Raw genomic sequence first — 19,113 nt, forward strand, 5'->3', positions numbered from 1 at the left:
GCTGCTGGACCGAACAGTGGTATCTGCTTTATTCCCCAAAATAGTAATTCTGCATACTTTACGGTCTTTCGTTTCAAGATGTTACTCTTAACATGCCATTTTGTTTTAAACAGATTCCATCTCGACCGTCTCTTCAGAAAATGTTAGACATGCTGCAATGTGTGGCTTGTCAGCGGCAGCAACTAAGTGTAAACTTTTTGCCGATCAGGAGGAGCGTGAAATTCAGAGATTAACTGCTACCATCATAAATCATCAGGTTTGTTGGAGTACAAAAGATATTCTGCAAATTCATTCAAATAGTTATGGCAACACAGTTGCTTCATTTTGTTGTGGCATAATTTTATTTGCTACTCCCTCCAGTTTGATAATACTTATCATTTTAAATAACGACATGATCTTTTAAATTTATGTTTGACTGCAATTTTCAATTAAAATATATACAAAAGGTAAACAAATGTTTACTTTTATTAAAATACTATTTATGACTCATCTATATACGTTGTCTCAGTGTTTTTAAACTAACTATTTTAAAAACTATTAATGGTCAAAGTTTTAAAAGTTTGACCATACTATTGTCTAGAATGATAAAAATTATGGAACTCGAGAGACTATGAAATGATGTGTTGTCAGTCCTTGCTTGTTTCTTCCTGGACCATGGGATCGTTGAAATCTGATTCTGAATGGGATTATCTATAGTGCACAAATAGTAATATATGTAATGGTAATTTGAAAAAAGTTGAACCACAATGGTCTGATTGTGATTTGATGATGGTAGCTCAAAAGTCACATTAACTTGTCGACAAATTGACCAAGCATTGAGAAACAAAAGAGGTTCTGACTTCTGAGCATAAAAGATTGTCATCGAGAAGCACCAACCCTTACCAAGCAGGATCTGACTCTTTTATGTTTGATTCTAGCTAATGTGGAGTGTGAATAAAGCAGATCCTTCCATGGCAATAACTTTAATAAGTTTGCAGAAACTTAACTACTCAGGGTTAAAAGCGGCTTTTCTTTAGAACCAAGAGGATCCAACCAGGTTGAATGCTAATTTTAGCTTTGAATACTTAACCAGCCTAGTGGTCTGTTAACTAATGACCATCAATTGTCCTCCAGGAGCTGGTTCCTAAGTCTAACATGAAACGTATACTTCAGTTTAAACTAGTACTACCTCTGTTTCATAATATAAGATATTTGATTTTTTTTGCAACGTTTGATCATTCGTCTTATTCAAAAATTTAGTATAAATATAAAAAATAACAAGTTGTGCTTAAAGTTCTTTTGATAAAGTAAGTCATAAGCAAAATAAATGATATTTCCATAACTTTTTAAATAAGACGGATGATCAAATATTACAAGTAAAAAAGTCAAACATCTTACATTATGAAATGGATAGAGTAACAGTTATGTAGCTTCTGGTATGTCAATTCCTCTTGATTACGCCAAAGTGGTTGATATTTAATGTTGATTTCATCATTTTCATTCACTGCATTCCGTAACAATAATTTGCAGTTGAAAAGGCTGGAGTTGAAGTTGCAATTTGCGGAGATTGGGACCATTCTTTTGAGGGACAGCGAGCAGGCTGAGAGGGTGAGGCAGGAGCTACATGCTCAGTGCGTCCGAATGGTTTCAGGGATTCAGTTAGCTTCGCCTGCAACACCATGGCATCAAATCCATTGATGTCAACGGCTCGCCACGTCGGACCGACACGACACCGTCCGTGCCTTGCATTGCAGTTGCACAGACACGTGCGGCTACAGGGAAGAGGCATAATTACTATTCACAGCTTCCCGAAACAATCAAGAGGAATGGAGGCTGGCCTTTTCCATTCTCATCGGCTAAGAACAAGTCTCGTTTAGAATGTTAGTGTAAAACATTACTATATATTTATATATTTATAGTCCACTCCAATAACTTTTGCATGAAATCTATAGTCATATAATTTAGATAATGTAGATGGCATCAAATATTAAGCAAGATTAGTGTAACGCTGGTGAATCAATTTTCTAACTCTACCCCTATATAACAGGGATAATTGTCTAGCTATTCCATAAAAAAAGTCAAACGGTATATTTACAAATAAAAAATAATCTGTGAATAAAACTTTTACATGTGTATTCTTAGCGATCTAAAAGATAAGACTATAAAATCAACTTCAAATTTAAGTTTAAAAATTCAAAATTTGACTTATAAGTATAAGCAAAAGAGAAAAGACAGGGTTAATACCTTTCAATCTATTTGTAAGAGTGTTATTTATTAGTTGAGAAATTTCCCTCTATGCCCCTCACAATTTACAAGATCGTTTCTTGTCCTTAAATTTTACTCTCTCTTTTTGCATCCTAGTGTTTTATGAAAAATTGCTATTATTTCCAACAATGTGTGATGTGAAGAGAGGAGCTATTGACTTAACGAAATTATTGAATTCACTCAAGTTAGACTTGCAAAATAACGGCATTATGAATCATTTGGGGATGCATAAGCTTTTGATGATATAGGGAGGTGGAATGGGCTTATTGTGCTCTAGCTTTGAGTGGGTACAACATAAACCCACAGCAAACGATTCACATATTATTGACCCAAGTCGGAGAATAGTAAATTAAAAGGGGTTAATTAGATCCATGTTATTATATTTTTGCATGTTTTGAAAATTATTATTATTCGACTAATTGTAATAATGTCATTACAGTATTCGAAATATGTCACTGCGTATCCCTTTGGTGCATTTAGAAAAAAATTTAGACCAAATTACCCTTTAAACTTACAAAATTGCCCCGATGTGTGCAGTGAACAATATGGAGGTTAATATGGTCCAAAAATTTTAAAAAGTGTAATGAAAGGATGCGTAGTGGCATATTTCGAATAGTCCTAAAATGGTAATTGCATTCTTATAATTAGTCAAATAGTAATGATATTTTTTAAAACAGACAAAATTATAATGGTATAGATCTAATTAACCCAATTAAAAAGCCTCGTCCATAGCGGACTCTGTTGAAGTCTGTTGCAAAACAAAGTTTAGTCTCCATGACGGGAACATTTGGTTACTGAACAACAGTAACAGGCAATCTGCTTATGTTCGTATTTTTCTCATTTGAAACAACGATGCACTCGTAAGATATGTAGTGTTGCAGTTACATGCTTCTTAAGCAATTAATATCACAAGTCACTTGATGAACAACCGCAGCATGTCAGTATATATGGCTCTTTTTTAACAAAATTGACACTTCACAGCTCTAAGATACCTATTTCGGTAAGTTCGAATGGTTCACTAAAATAGGTTTCTCATGTTTATACAAATGTGGTTTTCTTTTATAATTTTGTTTTGTTGCAAATCTTATTAGATTTATTTAGAATTTGAATTATATCGATTTATCCAGTGCACGTGGAGTTCGGATAGGTCACGTGTGACGTATCCGTTTTGGTTACAACTTGTAGAGATAGGTATGTATCCTTACATCTCTATAAATAATGAGCCACCGCCTAACACACGCAAGAAACCATATATTTTATGTAAATTTAGTACTTCTTTGTATATTAGATACTAGGAGATATCAAATTTTACACTAAAATTTTAGCATCTCTCGATACCTACTCATGTACATTAAAATTGCTATAAAAAAAGTTTGCAAAATGGGATGCCATTGCCAACGAAAAGACTAAGGAGGTTTAGACATTATTCAGAATCACTGAACCAAAGTTCTTCTTCAATTAAACCAATGTCTAAAATCCATCACGCCGGATGATGTAGTTACGTGGCATCACCAGTAATTTCCTTTTCCATTTATTTTTCCTCGCTATAATTTTTCCCCGTTCTCTCTTTCTTTCCCTTCTTCCAGGCCCAGCGGAGTGAAGGGGGCTCGGGACTCGGACGGAAGGCTCTACGTCGAGAGGGAGGACTCGGCTCACCACTGCCAGCCCATTCGCGGCGACCTTCCAATGCAGGCTTCCTGTCCATGCCATGCCGCCATTATGTAAATAGGTTCGCCCAAATACTATCCAAAAGCCCGTGCGGTTTGCTATTTTATTTTAGCTCCGAACCGTTATTCTCTGCATTTTACAATCTTTTTTCTCTAATTTGCCCTTGGCGCGCTCTCTCTCTCTCTCTTTCTGTTTGACGCACCTAGGTCGTTTTTCTTTGTTCTGTCGCACGCAAGAGTTTCTGGCCTCCATTTTCTGTCGCAAGTTTTCTGTTTCAGCGCGGCTGAGAATTTTGCTTGGCTACCCATCCGATTTCTTGTAGAAATTCTGGGATCTAAGATTGAGTCTGCGTGCTTTTAAGCTAGAACGACAAAAAAAATTCCTCAACCAGAGCACTCAATTCAACACACGAGAGAGAACGAAGGAAGGAACGGAGCCAGGAAGAGGGATTACGATGGAGAAATCGAGGGGTGAGCGCCGCGTAAGCTCGCCACGTAATCTTCTCCTCGTCGAGGGTCATGCACACCACGAGCGTGTCCCACCTGCGCCGCCTCCTCGCGGGGAGCTGCGGGCGGAAAGGGACGACGCCACCTCCTGGGCTCGACGCCGGCGAACAGCAAGCCCCTCTGCTGCGGGAGGGAGGGAGGCAGGGAGGACGAAGCTGCGGGAGGGGAGGCAAGTGGCCGGCCTCCTGCTGCTCGACACTGCCGGCACCGGCGAGGGGGCGCCGCTCGACGCCGGCGAAGGGATCGGCGCCATCGCCTCTCCTCTCTCTCTCCTATGCGACTGTCTCTCGTCTTGTGCGACAGTTCGACCGAAAGAACGAAGAAGAAAAGGGGAAGAGGAGAGAATACAAGCAGCGGCATATTTGGAAAATAAAATTGTAAACAGGATAAAATAATTTTACAATCACCTTAAATAACGAAAATGGTAAAATAGTAAACCGCAATAACTTTTTGATAACATTTAGACGAAGCCAATTTATATAATGGTATTCCAGCGAATCTCTCTGTTTACCATGTTAGAAATGCAATTTTCTCTACCGACAGGTACGAGGTATCATCCTTTTCCATCTTTTTCTCCCTCACCTCCATGTTTTTTTTCCTCTTTTATTAGAGGCTCTCTCTTCTTGTGCATTGGAATTGCCTAACCTGCTGAGTTAGGTTTACTCTAGGTGACTTCTTTCGCATCGCGCTATTTAGATAGATACTTAATCCCCCGCAACACAGTTTCTTACGTCTCTCGGGGTTTTTGACCCTCATATACTGTTGTTTTTTTAAAATCAAGATATACTGTTGTTATCCAGGATGTACATTTATATATGTTTTTTTACTCAACATTTTTGGTTACTACAATAATTTCTTCCATTGATCTTGGCCTTTCTCATTGCTTCCTTATTACAGCATGAGAGAGCTAGTAAGAAATAGTTCAGCACCCCTTTCCATTGCAAATACTTGTTTATAGCCCCAAAAAGACCACTTTAGTGTAGATTGGCTTCGCATGACCACACAATTCTTGGAGTTTTTTTTCTTCTCTTTGAGACCTTCTCTGCAGGTGCAAACGTTTCATGATCAGATGACCTTACAGTTACATCTAAGAATGAGTGTCTAAATGTTATCCGCATAGTAGCATTAGTAGTAATGTTTATTCAAGATAAGGTAACACAACTTAAAAAAAATAAAAGAAAGAAGGAAAGAAAAGAGAAAACCAGAAAAAGAAAAAGGCTGAAACCAGCCAATAATTCCCCGTTTTTATCTATGAAATTCAGCAAAACCGGTTCCTCGCGATGTACTGATTTATATGCTTATGAATATTATTCTCTAGGTTCATCATTTATCACTCTTGGATTGATCCTAGAGCCAACAGGAACTAAACCAAAATGGTTTTTTTGTTGGTGCCGTAGGTTTGTCCAATAAACCTTTAGGATGTGTTTGGTTTAAGGGATAGGATGGGTTGGGATAGAGCAACTCATTCCTGACTCTGTTTGGTTAGTGGCTAGATACGATGGGTTGGACCTAGGAGAGAAATATTCTTCTCAGATTCAGGTCTAACCCATCCTACCAAAATTGTGCGACGGATACATCCCAGGATGACCGCGACGCACAGAGGGGGTGTCCAGTTTACTTATTAAATTTATTTAAAATATATTATTTATATAAATATACATCCAATTACTTTAGCTTATTCATATATTAATCCTAGTATTTAATATTTTATTTTGGATATGAGAGGTAATCTTTATCTCATCGCATCCATTCAACTAAACAAAAAACAGATTCAACCCATCACATCTCATCCCTCCCACCAAACAAAAAACAGGGTCTAATCCATCTATCCAACCAAACAGAAAAACCCAACCCACCTCGTCCACGAAACAATAGTACAACTATTACCTAATTTTGAAATTCTAGCTTTCCAAATATGCTCTAATTGTCATGAGTATGGAATATATCCTTAATGTTGCTAAATTAACGTATCAATACCCAATAGCAAGATAATATATTTCCGTTTTTCATGAAATAAACTTCAATATAGGCTGCCGAAGTGCCATGAGGCACAAACATATTTTGTAAAGGATCAGTGATTCATCTCATGACAGTCCCCTAATTTATTACTTCATTGAGACATTGAGTATTTTTTTTTTCTCATTGTTCAAGTAATTTACAGTCTCATCCATTATTTACAGATGTGTTGCTCACCTACATATATTGTTTTCTGATAGTAAATTTCCAAGAACCATGCATCTGGGAGAGCATTGATGAGACATGTCATTCTACTGTCAATTATTGCTTAAACCTTCACACTGTGTTAACCGTAGGCAGGTCTTTCCAACCAACACCGTTAAATGTGATGCACCACTTTGGTTATGCTGTCTTGCCAATTCTGTGATGAAATGTAGAAGCAAAGTGATTAGATATAATTTATCGCCCCCTCTTATTGTATTGTTTGACATACATGATAATATCTCTATCAACTCATCTTTGAAGTAACTTTAGTTATTTGTAATATTGAAGGTTTATATTCACATTGCATTGCTAGATTAAGGAAGTCATGTGTGAAACAAAAATAGATGATACATAGTACTCCCTCCATCCCAATATAGATGCATTTCTAGCACTATAGAGTCAAATTAGTTAGAAGTAAAAATGACTTAAATGCATCTCATTAAATTAAGAAGGAGATTGTATGGAGTGAGAAGTAGGTGGGGGTAAAATGGAGAGAAATTTGAATATGAGGTGATTGTAAATTCACCCTTTGTGACACAAATTTAAATTTTAGAAATGTACTTATTACGAGATGGGGGTAGTAAGTGCTATTTTTCACCGAACGAAGTCTTTGCAACTATATTTCACAGAACTTCATTTACAGTTTGTAAAACTGTTGTTCATTTTAAGATAGATTTTTGCAATATTCAGGGTGATTGTAGTTATCCACTTGGCTCTACGTCTAATGGATCACTTAAGTGCACTTGCATGAGTTTACATAATAAAGAAGCAAGTAAAGTGCTACACACAGCTAGCAAGATAATCAATTGGTACAGTTAACTCCTTTTTAAAAATTGGTAACATTAAGATATATCTTTGGATGTTTCTAATTATGCTCATACCATAAGTCAACCCCAACCAATATTTTATGATGTTTTAAAATTAGTTAAATTTTCCACCAGTTCACATATTCATAGTTGCTCAAGAAGATAAACTATTGTAGTAGGACAAGCAGATTTTTCCACCAGTTCACATATTCATAGTTGCTCAAGAAGATAAACTATTGTAGTAGGACAAGCAGATGCATAAAATAATTATTACAGAGCCTTAATGATGTTTCATAGACGAAAGAAATTAAATTTGAATGGCAGTCACTGTCAAGTGAAAATTTAGTTGTTTCTTTCTAGTAAATTTTAAATAATATATTTTTAGTAAAAAAATACAAATGAAACTTAAATATACTTCCTCTGCAGCAATAAAAATTGGCATACCTTAGTGCAAAGTCGATAATCGGATAATCTTGTCCACAGCAGGACCCAATGTTATGCACTCATTTCCTTTGGAAGACTAATATCTAGGAAGTGCAAGCTGCCAAATACAAGTGAGCTATAAATTGGAAGCATATGCTTGTCAAAAGACATTTATCAATACACTTGTAATCACATTAAGGAAATGCAACTGGTATAATTGTCACATAGCTGCAGGGAAATTCAAGAAGAAATTCATGAGACCTTGAGTCTTATAGCATATATGTGGCCACTGGACATGACCATGAAGCCTTCCAATCCTCTAGGTGCAGGGGTCCATCATGCATTAACATGCCTAGCCATGAGGAGACAGGATATGGCCCAGCTAGAATGCTGAGTTAGGCAGCTAGCTTCCACAGCCGCCCAAGCCGAGGGTTTAAATTCATTTCATGAATTAATCGTTCTGTTATAAAGTTAGGCCACTGGGATAATGATAAAGTCTATGGAGACTCCTTATCTCCAGTTTCGGTTTGTCTATATAAAGGAGACTTACTATATCCCCCCTGAGTATTCAAGTAACAATGATTGAAAAGTTCATAATATATCTAGCTTATCCCTCTCCACTAAACCCCCTCCCCCTGTCAAGCTCCCTTGTTCTCTTCGATCTTTCTTCCTCAAGCCATGTTGCATGCCCTCTTTTAATAGTAATTACCCCACTGATGAAGTAGGCTCATGACATAATAACATCCATTGCATTGTACTTGCTGACTTCGACTGGAGATTTTGTGGTAATTACATGGCTTGTCCATGTCAAATAAGCCATGTCCATATGTGATTCTAAAGCTGGCCATGTTGATCGACCTACTGTGACACCCATGTCCATGTCAAATAAGCCACATACTTACACCAACTCTAGTTAGTATTTTCATCCTTGTTTCACTTAAAATTGTAAGCTATGGTGTAGCGTGCTATGGTACCTTTAGTCTTATATGTTGTTCACTGTTGCTAGGTTACCCACATTTTCATGCGCATGCAGTCATGACCCCTACATGGGGTTTAATGGTCTCAATTACTGAAAGATGGGTTTCTATGCCATAACCCTGATGGCCAACTTGCACATCATTCTCTACTATAAAAGGTAAGCCTGGGCAAAATGATTCCCCATTAAATGAGTTATTGTATATTTAAATATTCCCAGAAAATAGATTTGAACGTTCTACACTAACAAACTTGAAAATGATTATTCTATTGTAGATTAATGGCAGCGCAGACAGTTAATGTTAATTATAATGGACAAAAAAAACTGTATGGGATATATATTTATGCAAAAGAATAAGTCAATAGTATGCCTAGTGGAAGATGTTTTAAATGATCCAGCGTGGCTGAAAATATGCAGCGCATTTTGTTATAACCAAACTCTGCTAAATATTTCTTGCCAAATCAACCACATTGACCAAAATCAATCTATTGCCTTTTTTTTCTGACCAAAGAGGTGGCAGGTATCTTGAGTAGGCAAAATAAGGCCCCGTTTAGTTCCCAAAAATTTTCACCAAAAAACATCACATCAAATCTTTGGACGTCTAAATAGAGTATTAAATATAGATAAATCAAAAAACTAATTGCACAGTTATGTGAGAAATCGTGAGACGAATCTTTTGAGTCTAATTAGTACATGATTAGCCATAAGTGCTACAGTAACCCATATGTTCTAATGACGGATTAATTAGGCTCAAAAGATTCTTCTAGTGGTTTCCATGCCAGCCGTGAAATTCGTTTTTTTCATTCTTGTCCGAAAATCTCTTCCGACATTCGGTCAAACACCTGATGTGACACACAAAAATTTACATTTCACTAACTAAACACCCCCTTAAGAGTGGTAGTCATATCATTGAATGGAAAAATTATAAACCAGTAATGGTAGCTTCTTGTGTGAAATTAATTGTTCACAGTATTAGTAAGAGTGTAACACACCTCATGGACATAAAAGCCATGCCAACAAATACAGCCTTCACAGCATCCTTGCGTCCTGCGTATTCAAATGCTAATGGTAGCATTTCATATAACGTTAGAAAAGCCATGACCCCTCCCACTGCACAAAGAAAAATGTATGAAACTATTAAACACTGAAGTCGAGTTAGTTTTTAAAATAAATTTCTGTGAATCTGGTTACCTAATCCAAGTAGGCCTTCCAATATTTCAGGATTCAAGTTGCTTGGAAATAGATATGCTGCAAGAAACATAGATTTCGTATGCATTATTTGAATAAATAGAACGTATGCATTAATTGTTGGATGTACAGTTTCTGTTTGTAAGAATGGTAAACTAGAGGAAATATTTCATTTGCTTTCCATCATACTTAAAATGGTAAAATGCATATATATTATTCATCATTCACTACTGCACATGTTTTTTTGTCGTGGTATTTCTTACTGGTACCTAATGTGCCATATTCTAGTGTTAGCCTTTGAGTTTCTGGATCAGATAGTAACCAGTGGTCAATGCCTCATGGGAACCTCAGTTCTGTTTGTGTATCTTGTTTTACTTGATGTTTAAGTTACCTGAAAGTTGCTAACAAATAGTAAAATCTGCATACTCGTATGTATTATATTATATGCCATTTATGTTTGATCTTATTTATTTTAGCATTATCTATATTGGAATGGAATAGCCAAATTTTCAGTTACACTAGTTTTTATAGTACTTTATATTGTATTTATATTGGAATTGAAAGATATATTATGTTATGAGTAGGTAAAATTTTGTTTCAATTATATAAAATCATTTTCTTTTTGCTGTGGTGGTAATTGATAACACTAAAGCTTTGAATAAATCATGTATAGTTGTGCAATAATTTAAATCAGTCAACCTACCCACGATAATCACACCTAGTGGTTCTGCAAAACCAGATAGCGTTGCTAGTTTGAAGGCTTGCCATTTGCTGCATATATCAGACATGACAAACATAGTTTTACTATAACTGTAGAACTAAATTTTTATTGGAACACTTCTTATATATATTTTAACTCGTTACCTGCAAGTGGCAAAATACGCAGGGAGAGCTACCGAAATACCCTGCACATGAACAAGATGTCGATAACTATTAGTTAGAGTATTCAGGTCTTAACAGTGGTGAGAACAAATATAATTAATTACGCTCCATTTGTAGTTAGCTCTACAAATTCAGTATTGCGTATCTTTAATGCAAAAGTACAGTGGCCATCGGGGGAAAAAAAAGAGGGGATGGGCGGATGGTTGAGAAGGCACCGCCCAATTTCAACTCCTATTCTCAAGTCCCAGACTCCCATTCCAGTTCCACCCAACGGTGCTACAGAGTCGATTACCTCTGGGATGTAGTGTAGAGCTATAGCAAGAGCCAAGTTAAGGCCCACACGGAAGCCCTGAAATGCAGATAAGATTAATTAATTAATGGTGTCATAAGCTTTTACTATTCAACTTCTGGTTACATATTCAAATATATGTTGATGATGTTATACACGAAATAAACATGTCACGCACTATCCTTTTTTTGAAATAGTACGTAGAGACTATAAATACTTGTCAATAAAATAGAATGGGCTGTATCGGTATGGAAAAATAACTGTATGGATAACAATCCGAAAATACATGTCAATAAAGTACTTGTCAATATGGATAACAATATGAGAAGGTTCATGGAAAATAATGTCTACTACAATACATATAATTGTAAAAGTACAAACGTGAGTTCTTTTGGTACATTATTTTGATTATTGATTTTTTTTTCAGCTTAACACAAAGATGAATATATACAGCTTATTTGTTTAACTGTGTCGTATTTAATTATATATAGTGCTATAATATGTTTTTCCATGCCTCAAAAACCTTTGACCATCATTGAGAATCTTGGTTGGGTACAGTGACAACACAAAGAGGTTATTCTAAATATGTAAAACGGTAAAAAAAAAATACCTTTGTGGTTCCAAGAAATGCAGCAGTACCCACAGGGAAGTTTTGCAAACTCACACCAGCAACTGTTAATATGAACATTTTGTTCGTAAGTGCAACCATTAAAACTAGATAGACATGCAGGAATAGAGCATACAGTTACTTGTATATGCAGATATTTTACTTATATATCAATTCTTGCGCTATGTAAAACTGTGTGTACTTGAATTAAGCTATTGAAATAGTAATCCATTTTTCTACTGAACAAGTTGTGATATTATTTCCTGTATTAATGGCTAAACTACATACTAATCTTCAATTGCTTCTAGATGTTCAACCTGAGCTGTGTATATATATATATATATATATATATATATATATATATATATATATATATATATATATATACGTACTCTGTGTTTTTTATTCAACAAACTATAGATATTTTTATGCCGAATATTAGAACTCATACGCTTATATAATTTGGAGTCAAAATGTTTGAGTCCAGACCTAAAATGTTAGTATGAAATCCAGAAATATGGCATCTCTTTTGTGTTGTTAAAAAACTGGAAAATGCTACGATATATTTGTTTTTATTAAGTATATCTTAATTTAGGGTCAATTTTATAATTTTATTGAACCAATAGATTTATCATAACATTTTCAATAAGTACATCTTACTTCTAATAATAAGTATGTACATACTACTACTAATAATAAGTAAGTACATATTTACGAAGTACATCTAAATTTTGGTTCAATAAGTATAGATCTTAATTAATTTGGTTCAATAAGTATACATCTCAATTGGGTTCAATATTGTATTTACTTTCATGCTATAAATTGCTGTTACTCACAACAAGTTTGGATGTATATAAATATGTCAGTGTCAATACAATCAATTAATTGTTGGGTAAGAAGGCATCAACATAAATGTACAAATAGTTTATTATAGCATATTCTTTATCAAGCTATTAAGATACATGAGGTACATTTTGAACTTACCGATTGCTGTGACAATGACACTAAAGATTACTCTTCGGCGGTGTCTCGTCATGAGTTCCTTCCCTGTTATTTTATTACCAGTCTTATTTTCCTGCTAAAAAAAAAGAATTGTGAATCCTATGTTAGTTTTCTGAACCAGGGCTAACTGAAAATGGCAACCATAGTAAGTTGAGAAGTTGTACATGTTTGTCATTTTCATCTGCTAAATTGCAATCTGGTTCAGGGAAAACCTCAGCAATAGTGGAAAACAAGAGTGCCCCAGCAAAAAACTGCAATGCATAAGTTAATAAGAAAAGAACAAGTTACAGTTCCTTCACTAAAATTCTTGTTTACTCTTACCCAAAGGTTTCCTTTTAGAAAACCAATTGCGTTGACAGCATCATAAGCCAAGTCAAAGAAAGACATGCTCAGCATGAGCCCAGTAGCAAAACCCTAAAGAAAAACAGAAGTTGGGAAAACGGTATGTAAAAATGTTAGATTTGTGCAAAGATGAGAGTGCAAAAATGAACAAATGCTGTTTCATGAACTTGACCCTATGGGCAGTCTGGCAGTGTCGATTACATTATCTGTACTCTACCTGTAACATCCCGAGTGTTTTGTTGTTTGGGGCACAATTTAGGATAGCCAGCAACGCACCTGATGAAGTAGTAGACAGCTATTATTGGAGTAGACAGCTACTATTGAGATACTCATTCAATGTCAGCAAAATTGATCCCAAAAAAGTTCTTGAGAAATTACAGGAAAGCTCCAACTGAGGTACAAAATTGCATGGCTGTGTCATACACCTAAGAAGAAATACCTAGAGAAACTTCGGTATATAGCATTTCAGTTGATTGTTGCATAGAGACTCCCTTTATTTTATGGGATCAGTTATATTACATTTGCTATCAATGTAGAATATTGAGCCTAAGGTAACATGTATCTAACTGATTAGGATTCCCTTTGAACAGAAGAGAATGCCACATGTACCTTGTATTGTTTTATGATATGTCACAAGAAAATTATTGATTGAAGCAAGCATTAAAAGAACCTAATGTGTGGGTACATATATGCAACTAATTGTATCACATCATGGATAAAAGATTCGAGTATATATGAACTCATAGCAGGATGATGGGAAGTGCATACCAAGAGACGTGCTAAGGCCACCGATAAGGGACAGAGCGAGAGCAACAGCAACCTTGGGATCCATGTGTTGATTGATGGATTTATCCCTCCTCGTATATTTGAGCTTCGGGGTCTACAGAAACTACGGGATGAAATGAAGGTATGCTGGTACTAGAAGAAGAGCGGTGGTAATATATTTGATGGATGGATGATCGCGAAAGGTCAATTAATATCTTCTGCTGTGGTTGTGGTGATGGAGACGGATGCATCTTTATATATAGGGGAGACTGGGTGGCTACGACGTTTCCTAGTTATGGAGCTTGTTGATCATGTAATTGATCACTTGATTTAACGTGAAAAGTAGGGAGGGCCGGCGTGATCAAGTCAAGTGGAGCAGAGCAGGAGATATATATAATCTGGGTGATGCATTTATGTTACACTAAATTCTTTTTTTCTTTCGCTGGGGCGGCGGGAAGCCGACCAAGATATGATATATTAGGAGAAAAACAGAGTACATGGTACAGAAAAACAGCAGGGGATATTTAGTTGTACCATAACTCAAACATTCAGTTCGGCTAAGTTGAGGGGAACAAGTTTGGAATGACTTGGCACATGCTTGCTTGCTTGCTAACTAACATAATTCGTGGGTATCCTCATGGTTAAGCTATGTTTCACTTGAGGTATTCCTACAGGTAAGGTAATTTCTGCTAGCTTTCTTCAAATGATGGAAAGGTTTGTAGCTAGGACTGGGAGTTTGAGTATTCTCTAGGGCATATTTAATTCCTGAAACTTTGTGAAGTGCTCTGGAGCCATGAAGCAAGGAAAAAGAGAGTTACCTACTAGTAGCTCCCGCAGGTGATATGGCATAAGTACCCAGGTGATTGGCACAATAATCCCATTATTCTTGTAGTATGCTCTGCATAGAGCCTACAAACTTGGCAAAAACAACTTAGGTTTCGATTATTTCTTGGTTTTTACACATATATTTCCTACTTTTGTTAAAAGTTTCTATATGAAAGTTTATCATAGAGTATATTTTTAATTTTATAATAGTTAATTGATGAACAAAACAGACAACTGGACAATGTACTTCTCATGGCAAGAGAAATCATCAACCTCTGGAGTCATCGAGCGGACAAGTCCACCAAATTGAAGCTGAGACAGTGGTCAAATCAGCATCTCCAGGCTCCTTAAGCGGCTTTACTTTCACCTTTTATGCTTTTTGATGTTATCTTTGATGATCTTATTTGTTCTACTCGCTGTACATTCACTAACCAACCATGTAACTTTCTCTTCTTCTTCTTTTTAACCCTTCCCCTACCCTCTTATACTCTCTAATGTAACCTTAAACCATTTTCAATGCAGTGGCTACAAGGTAGAGTCTACCTTCCTATTAATTTTTTTTATTCTTCATACTAGTAAATAACTTTAAAAACTCAGATATTTTTTATCTTTTACCCATCAAAATAACGCAGCCTATTTAGCTAAGGTAGGTGAAATGCTTGATTAATCTTGTCTGTGTATTGCCCTGTTCCGGAGTTGCTATGCACACGCACTGCATCAGAGTAAATTATTGATTTCATTTGTAACATACCCTACCACATTACGGTGAAACGAACACTATTTTTTCATTTTTGTTTATACATATAGCTAAAATTTGAATTTTTTACTTTACGTTTAGAGTTAATTTTAGGATTTTTCATCTGCCTTTATTTTTCCAGCCCTGGTCTTAGATATAAAGTACCTATATAAAAAATTTATTTAGAGATTATTTTGTATTTAAAAACTTTACGTTTAGAGACTAAGGATGCATTGGACGAATGTTGAACTGACAAGCCTCCAAGTCCAAGGCAAACTTCAATTCAATTTTGTTCTGTCAGATTGATAATGTGACAGAAATATTCGTCTTTTATGCACAGCCGCTTGCATCATCGTATGATTGAACTAATTAACTCATGTAACAAATTGATGTTTAATCCTGCAGGTATGAATGCCATCCTCGCAAGCATTGCGTAAGTTGATAGAGGTGATATTCTTGAAAAAGGAAAGTGGATAGTCATAGTGGTGATGAAGCTGTCGAGAAAAGCAGGCAGGTACACAAGAGCAACCACAGGTAGCCGGCAAAGCTAAGAAGACGGTGGCTTGGCGTGCTTGTCGTACAAGACCGTGTGCGAACCACTCAACCACTAGGAACGTAAAATCTTGTAAGCCAAAAAATTAAATTTTTAATCATAAATTTAAAGTTGATTTGAGAGGGTTTTTATCATAGTTTACTATGATGATCTATATATCTGTGATAATCTTATGTATGATCGTCGAATCGAGCATGCAAATATATAATCTCATTTTCAGATACTTTTCCTTTTTCGGTAAAAAAGAATGCTCATCATTCCATTTGATGTTTATCGGGCGTTAATGTTAATTTCATTTATGGTGCATAAGATGCCAGTACAGTGGTTCTAATAAGAAAACAAAATTAAAACAAGGGAAAAATGGTAAAGATCCAGGTTTAGAAATAGGATCCATGCCACTACAAATTTGTTTGTTGTATTAGAAAAATACCATTACTATTTGTGATATCGGCTATATGCCACTGTAATTTCATAAAATTGTATCCATGTCATCGCGTCAGTTCATCCATCTTCATATAGACCAAAAAACCCCTAGACGTGCGACCCACATATCAGTTCCATCTTCTTCCTCCATCCCCTCTCCCCTCTTTGCTGGTTTCTCGAATCGAACGAACCGGCTAGCGTTTTGGGGGTGCGTGATGGCCGCGGCGGAGGCAGCAGTGGAGGTAGAGTCGGCGGCGAGTGCCCCTACGGTGAGGCATGGCTTCACATAGCTGGAGCAGTAGCAGCAGCTGCTGGTGGTGGTGTGCACGCGGCTGTAGCAGCTCACGGTGCACTTCGGCTCGCTAGAGCGCTAACTCGCGGCGCGCTCTGAGAAGCTCCGCATGAAGAGCCGCTTCCTCGACGTGCGCACCTCCCGCAGACTCGAGGCGCTATGCCGCTGGGAGGGCTCCGTCGATCGCTCCGTCTCGATCGAGCTCTAGCACGGCGAGGACGACCAGCTCCAACTCGGTGGAGTTTTTCACCTTCGTGGTGGCAAGTGCAAGGAGGTAGACATGCTCCTCATTGAGCTGCTCGATGCGTTCAAGTGCTGCATCAATCGACAAGGCAATGATCGACGTCCACCGGCCGTTTGCCATGGATGCGGCTGCGGATAAACAAATATATGGCGATTGAGGCTGCCAGAGAAGAAGTAGATGAGAAGAAAAGAGAGAACGCAAAAGGAGAGTAGGATGAAAAAACTGACGACGATGGCATAGATTCAATTTTATAAAATTGAAGTGACACATAGCCGATATTATGAATAGTAATGGTATTTTTCTAATACCATAAATTTGTAGTGGCATGGGTCAAATTAACCCTTAGAAATATACCATTTAAGGTGGTTGGTATACAGCTATTTACCATTCCATTGCCTCGTGATAGTGTTTTTTTCATGGTGCTTAGATTTCAATTAGTCCGCGTCGAACGTGAGTGGCCGCAGCAACGGTACTCCAGAACAAGGCAGCAGCAATTCTTGGCTGCAAGCAATTGAAAATTTCCAATTTGCAGTGCCGCCCAGCGGGGCTTCGGGTGCAAGCAGATCAAAGGGAATGAGAGGAGACAAGTCAGATGACCAGCAGAGAGATTAAGTCAATGAACTATATATAAATACAGAACAATCACCTCAATTAGAATTAGATTATGAACAGCAGAAGAGAGCCCTTCAAAACACCACTTGCAGATAACAGAAGCCAAAAGGTGGGTATGTTCTCCCAGAAGAAGCCATGTAGACAAATAAATCTCGAGAGATGAGAATGATAGTTGATGTGATCAAAATCTAATGGCAAAAGCAAATAGATCTAAGAGAAAACATTTTGTAAGTTAGCCCAAGCAAGATAAAAAAATATTTACTTGCTTTACAAAGGATATTATCATCTGTAAACAAGCATCAGCCGCAAGAGCTTCAAGAAGAATTTCAGAAAAGCTTTTGATTCGGCGGTTCTCCTAATATGCTGGATTCTATGGAAGGAGAGAAACGCGCGAATTCTTGTTTCAAGAGAAAAATAACGATTAATGTAAAGTAGTTTTTTTTTCTTTTTCTCCCCCATAGGCTCAAAAACCCTTTAAATAATAAATGGTAACCCTAATTAACGTTAACAAATAAACAAAACGTGGCTACCAAGTTTTATCAAATACTTAGTCAAAACCACTTGGATATCTACAACATTATTTGTAAATGGTTGTAATGTTGAACGGTATAATTGTTAGATCGGTGGCAAAAATCAAGATCGGCCTAATAAATTTTGAACACTTCTTGTGAAGGCACGTATGTAAATATAAACTTTTATAGGTTGGTTATGTAGCTCACAACTTATAATAATAAGACGTGGCTAAACTCTAATTAACAATGGAAAAAAAGAAAACATGACTACTAAGTTTTTATCCAATATTCATTCAAACCTCATTCAATGTGTACAACAATTGGTAAAATAGCTGTAACATCGAACACTATTGTTGTCAGAACGGTGGCAAAAGTCAAGCTTGGGTAATAGATTTGAATACTTCATGAGAAGGCACCTAGCTACCGAGATAGAAAAAATTTTATGGCTAAAAACTATTTTGATAATAAAGATGTAGCTACCAAGTTTTATCCAATGTTCACTCAAAACACCTTCAATACATACAACATTATATGTAAATGGGTGTAATATTTTTTTGACTGGAAATAGTACCAAGACTTTGCCTAGTAGTGTATTTTATTTATTAAATATATACAAAATTACATGGGAAACATCCAAAAATTATAAAGGTTGTAACCAATAAAAACAAATTGTTTTAAAGGCTCATTCATTTTGCAGATATGTACAGGAACTTCATTTTTTAAGAGGGTTCTCCAGGACTGAAACGAGGGAGTGACATTTTGAAAAATGAGCTCATTTCGTTGTTTCCGGATACGGCACGTGGCAATGAATATAATTTCCAAAAACCTTTTTATGCCAAAGCGCAGCCTCACCAGAATAATCATATGAAAGAACTCCGTAGCAGGGTTCCAAACAATTCCCAATGCCGCCAACATCTACCATTAAAAGGGCAACTAAAGAAGAGATGAAGTCTAGTCTCTCTGCCCACCCGTGCACAAAACACAAGTTAGATCATCCT

General features: G+C 36.5%; 1 protein-coding gene across 1 annotated transcript; it reads right to left on the minus strand.

Annotated features, from left to right (window-relative positions):
- Nucleotides 1-6,516: 6,516 nt before the first annotated feature.
- LOC102703884 (zinc transporter ZTP29-like) lies at nt 6,517-14,122 on the minus strand. The gene is made up of 13 exons (XM_040527112.1): nt 13,922-14,122; nt 13,371-13,429; nt 13,133-13,225; nt 12,976-13,062; nt 12,794-12,884; nt 11,813-11,874; nt 11,206-11,262; nt 10,896-10,936; nt 10,735-10,802; nt 10,035-10,091; nt 9,836-9,953; nt 7,889-7,985; nt 6,517-6,795 (listed from the first exon to the last, which is right to left on the minus strand). Exons 1-12 carry the CDS (start codon nt 13,983-13,985, stop codon nt 7,940-7,942), a joined length of 843 nt encoding a protein of 280 aa, XP_040383046.1. The 5' UTR covers nt 13,986-14,122; the 3' UTR covers nt 6,517-6,795; nt 7,889-7,939.
- Nucleotides 14,123-19,113: the final 4,991 nt, after the last annotated feature.

The sequence above is a fragment of the Oryza brachyantha genome, chromosome 8 (genome assembly GCF_000231095.2).
Source record: "Oryza brachyantha chromosome 8, ObraRS2, whole genome shotgun sequence".
NCBI lineage: Eukaryota > Viridiplantae > Streptophyta > Magnoliopsida > Poales > Poaceae > Oryza > Oryza brachyantha.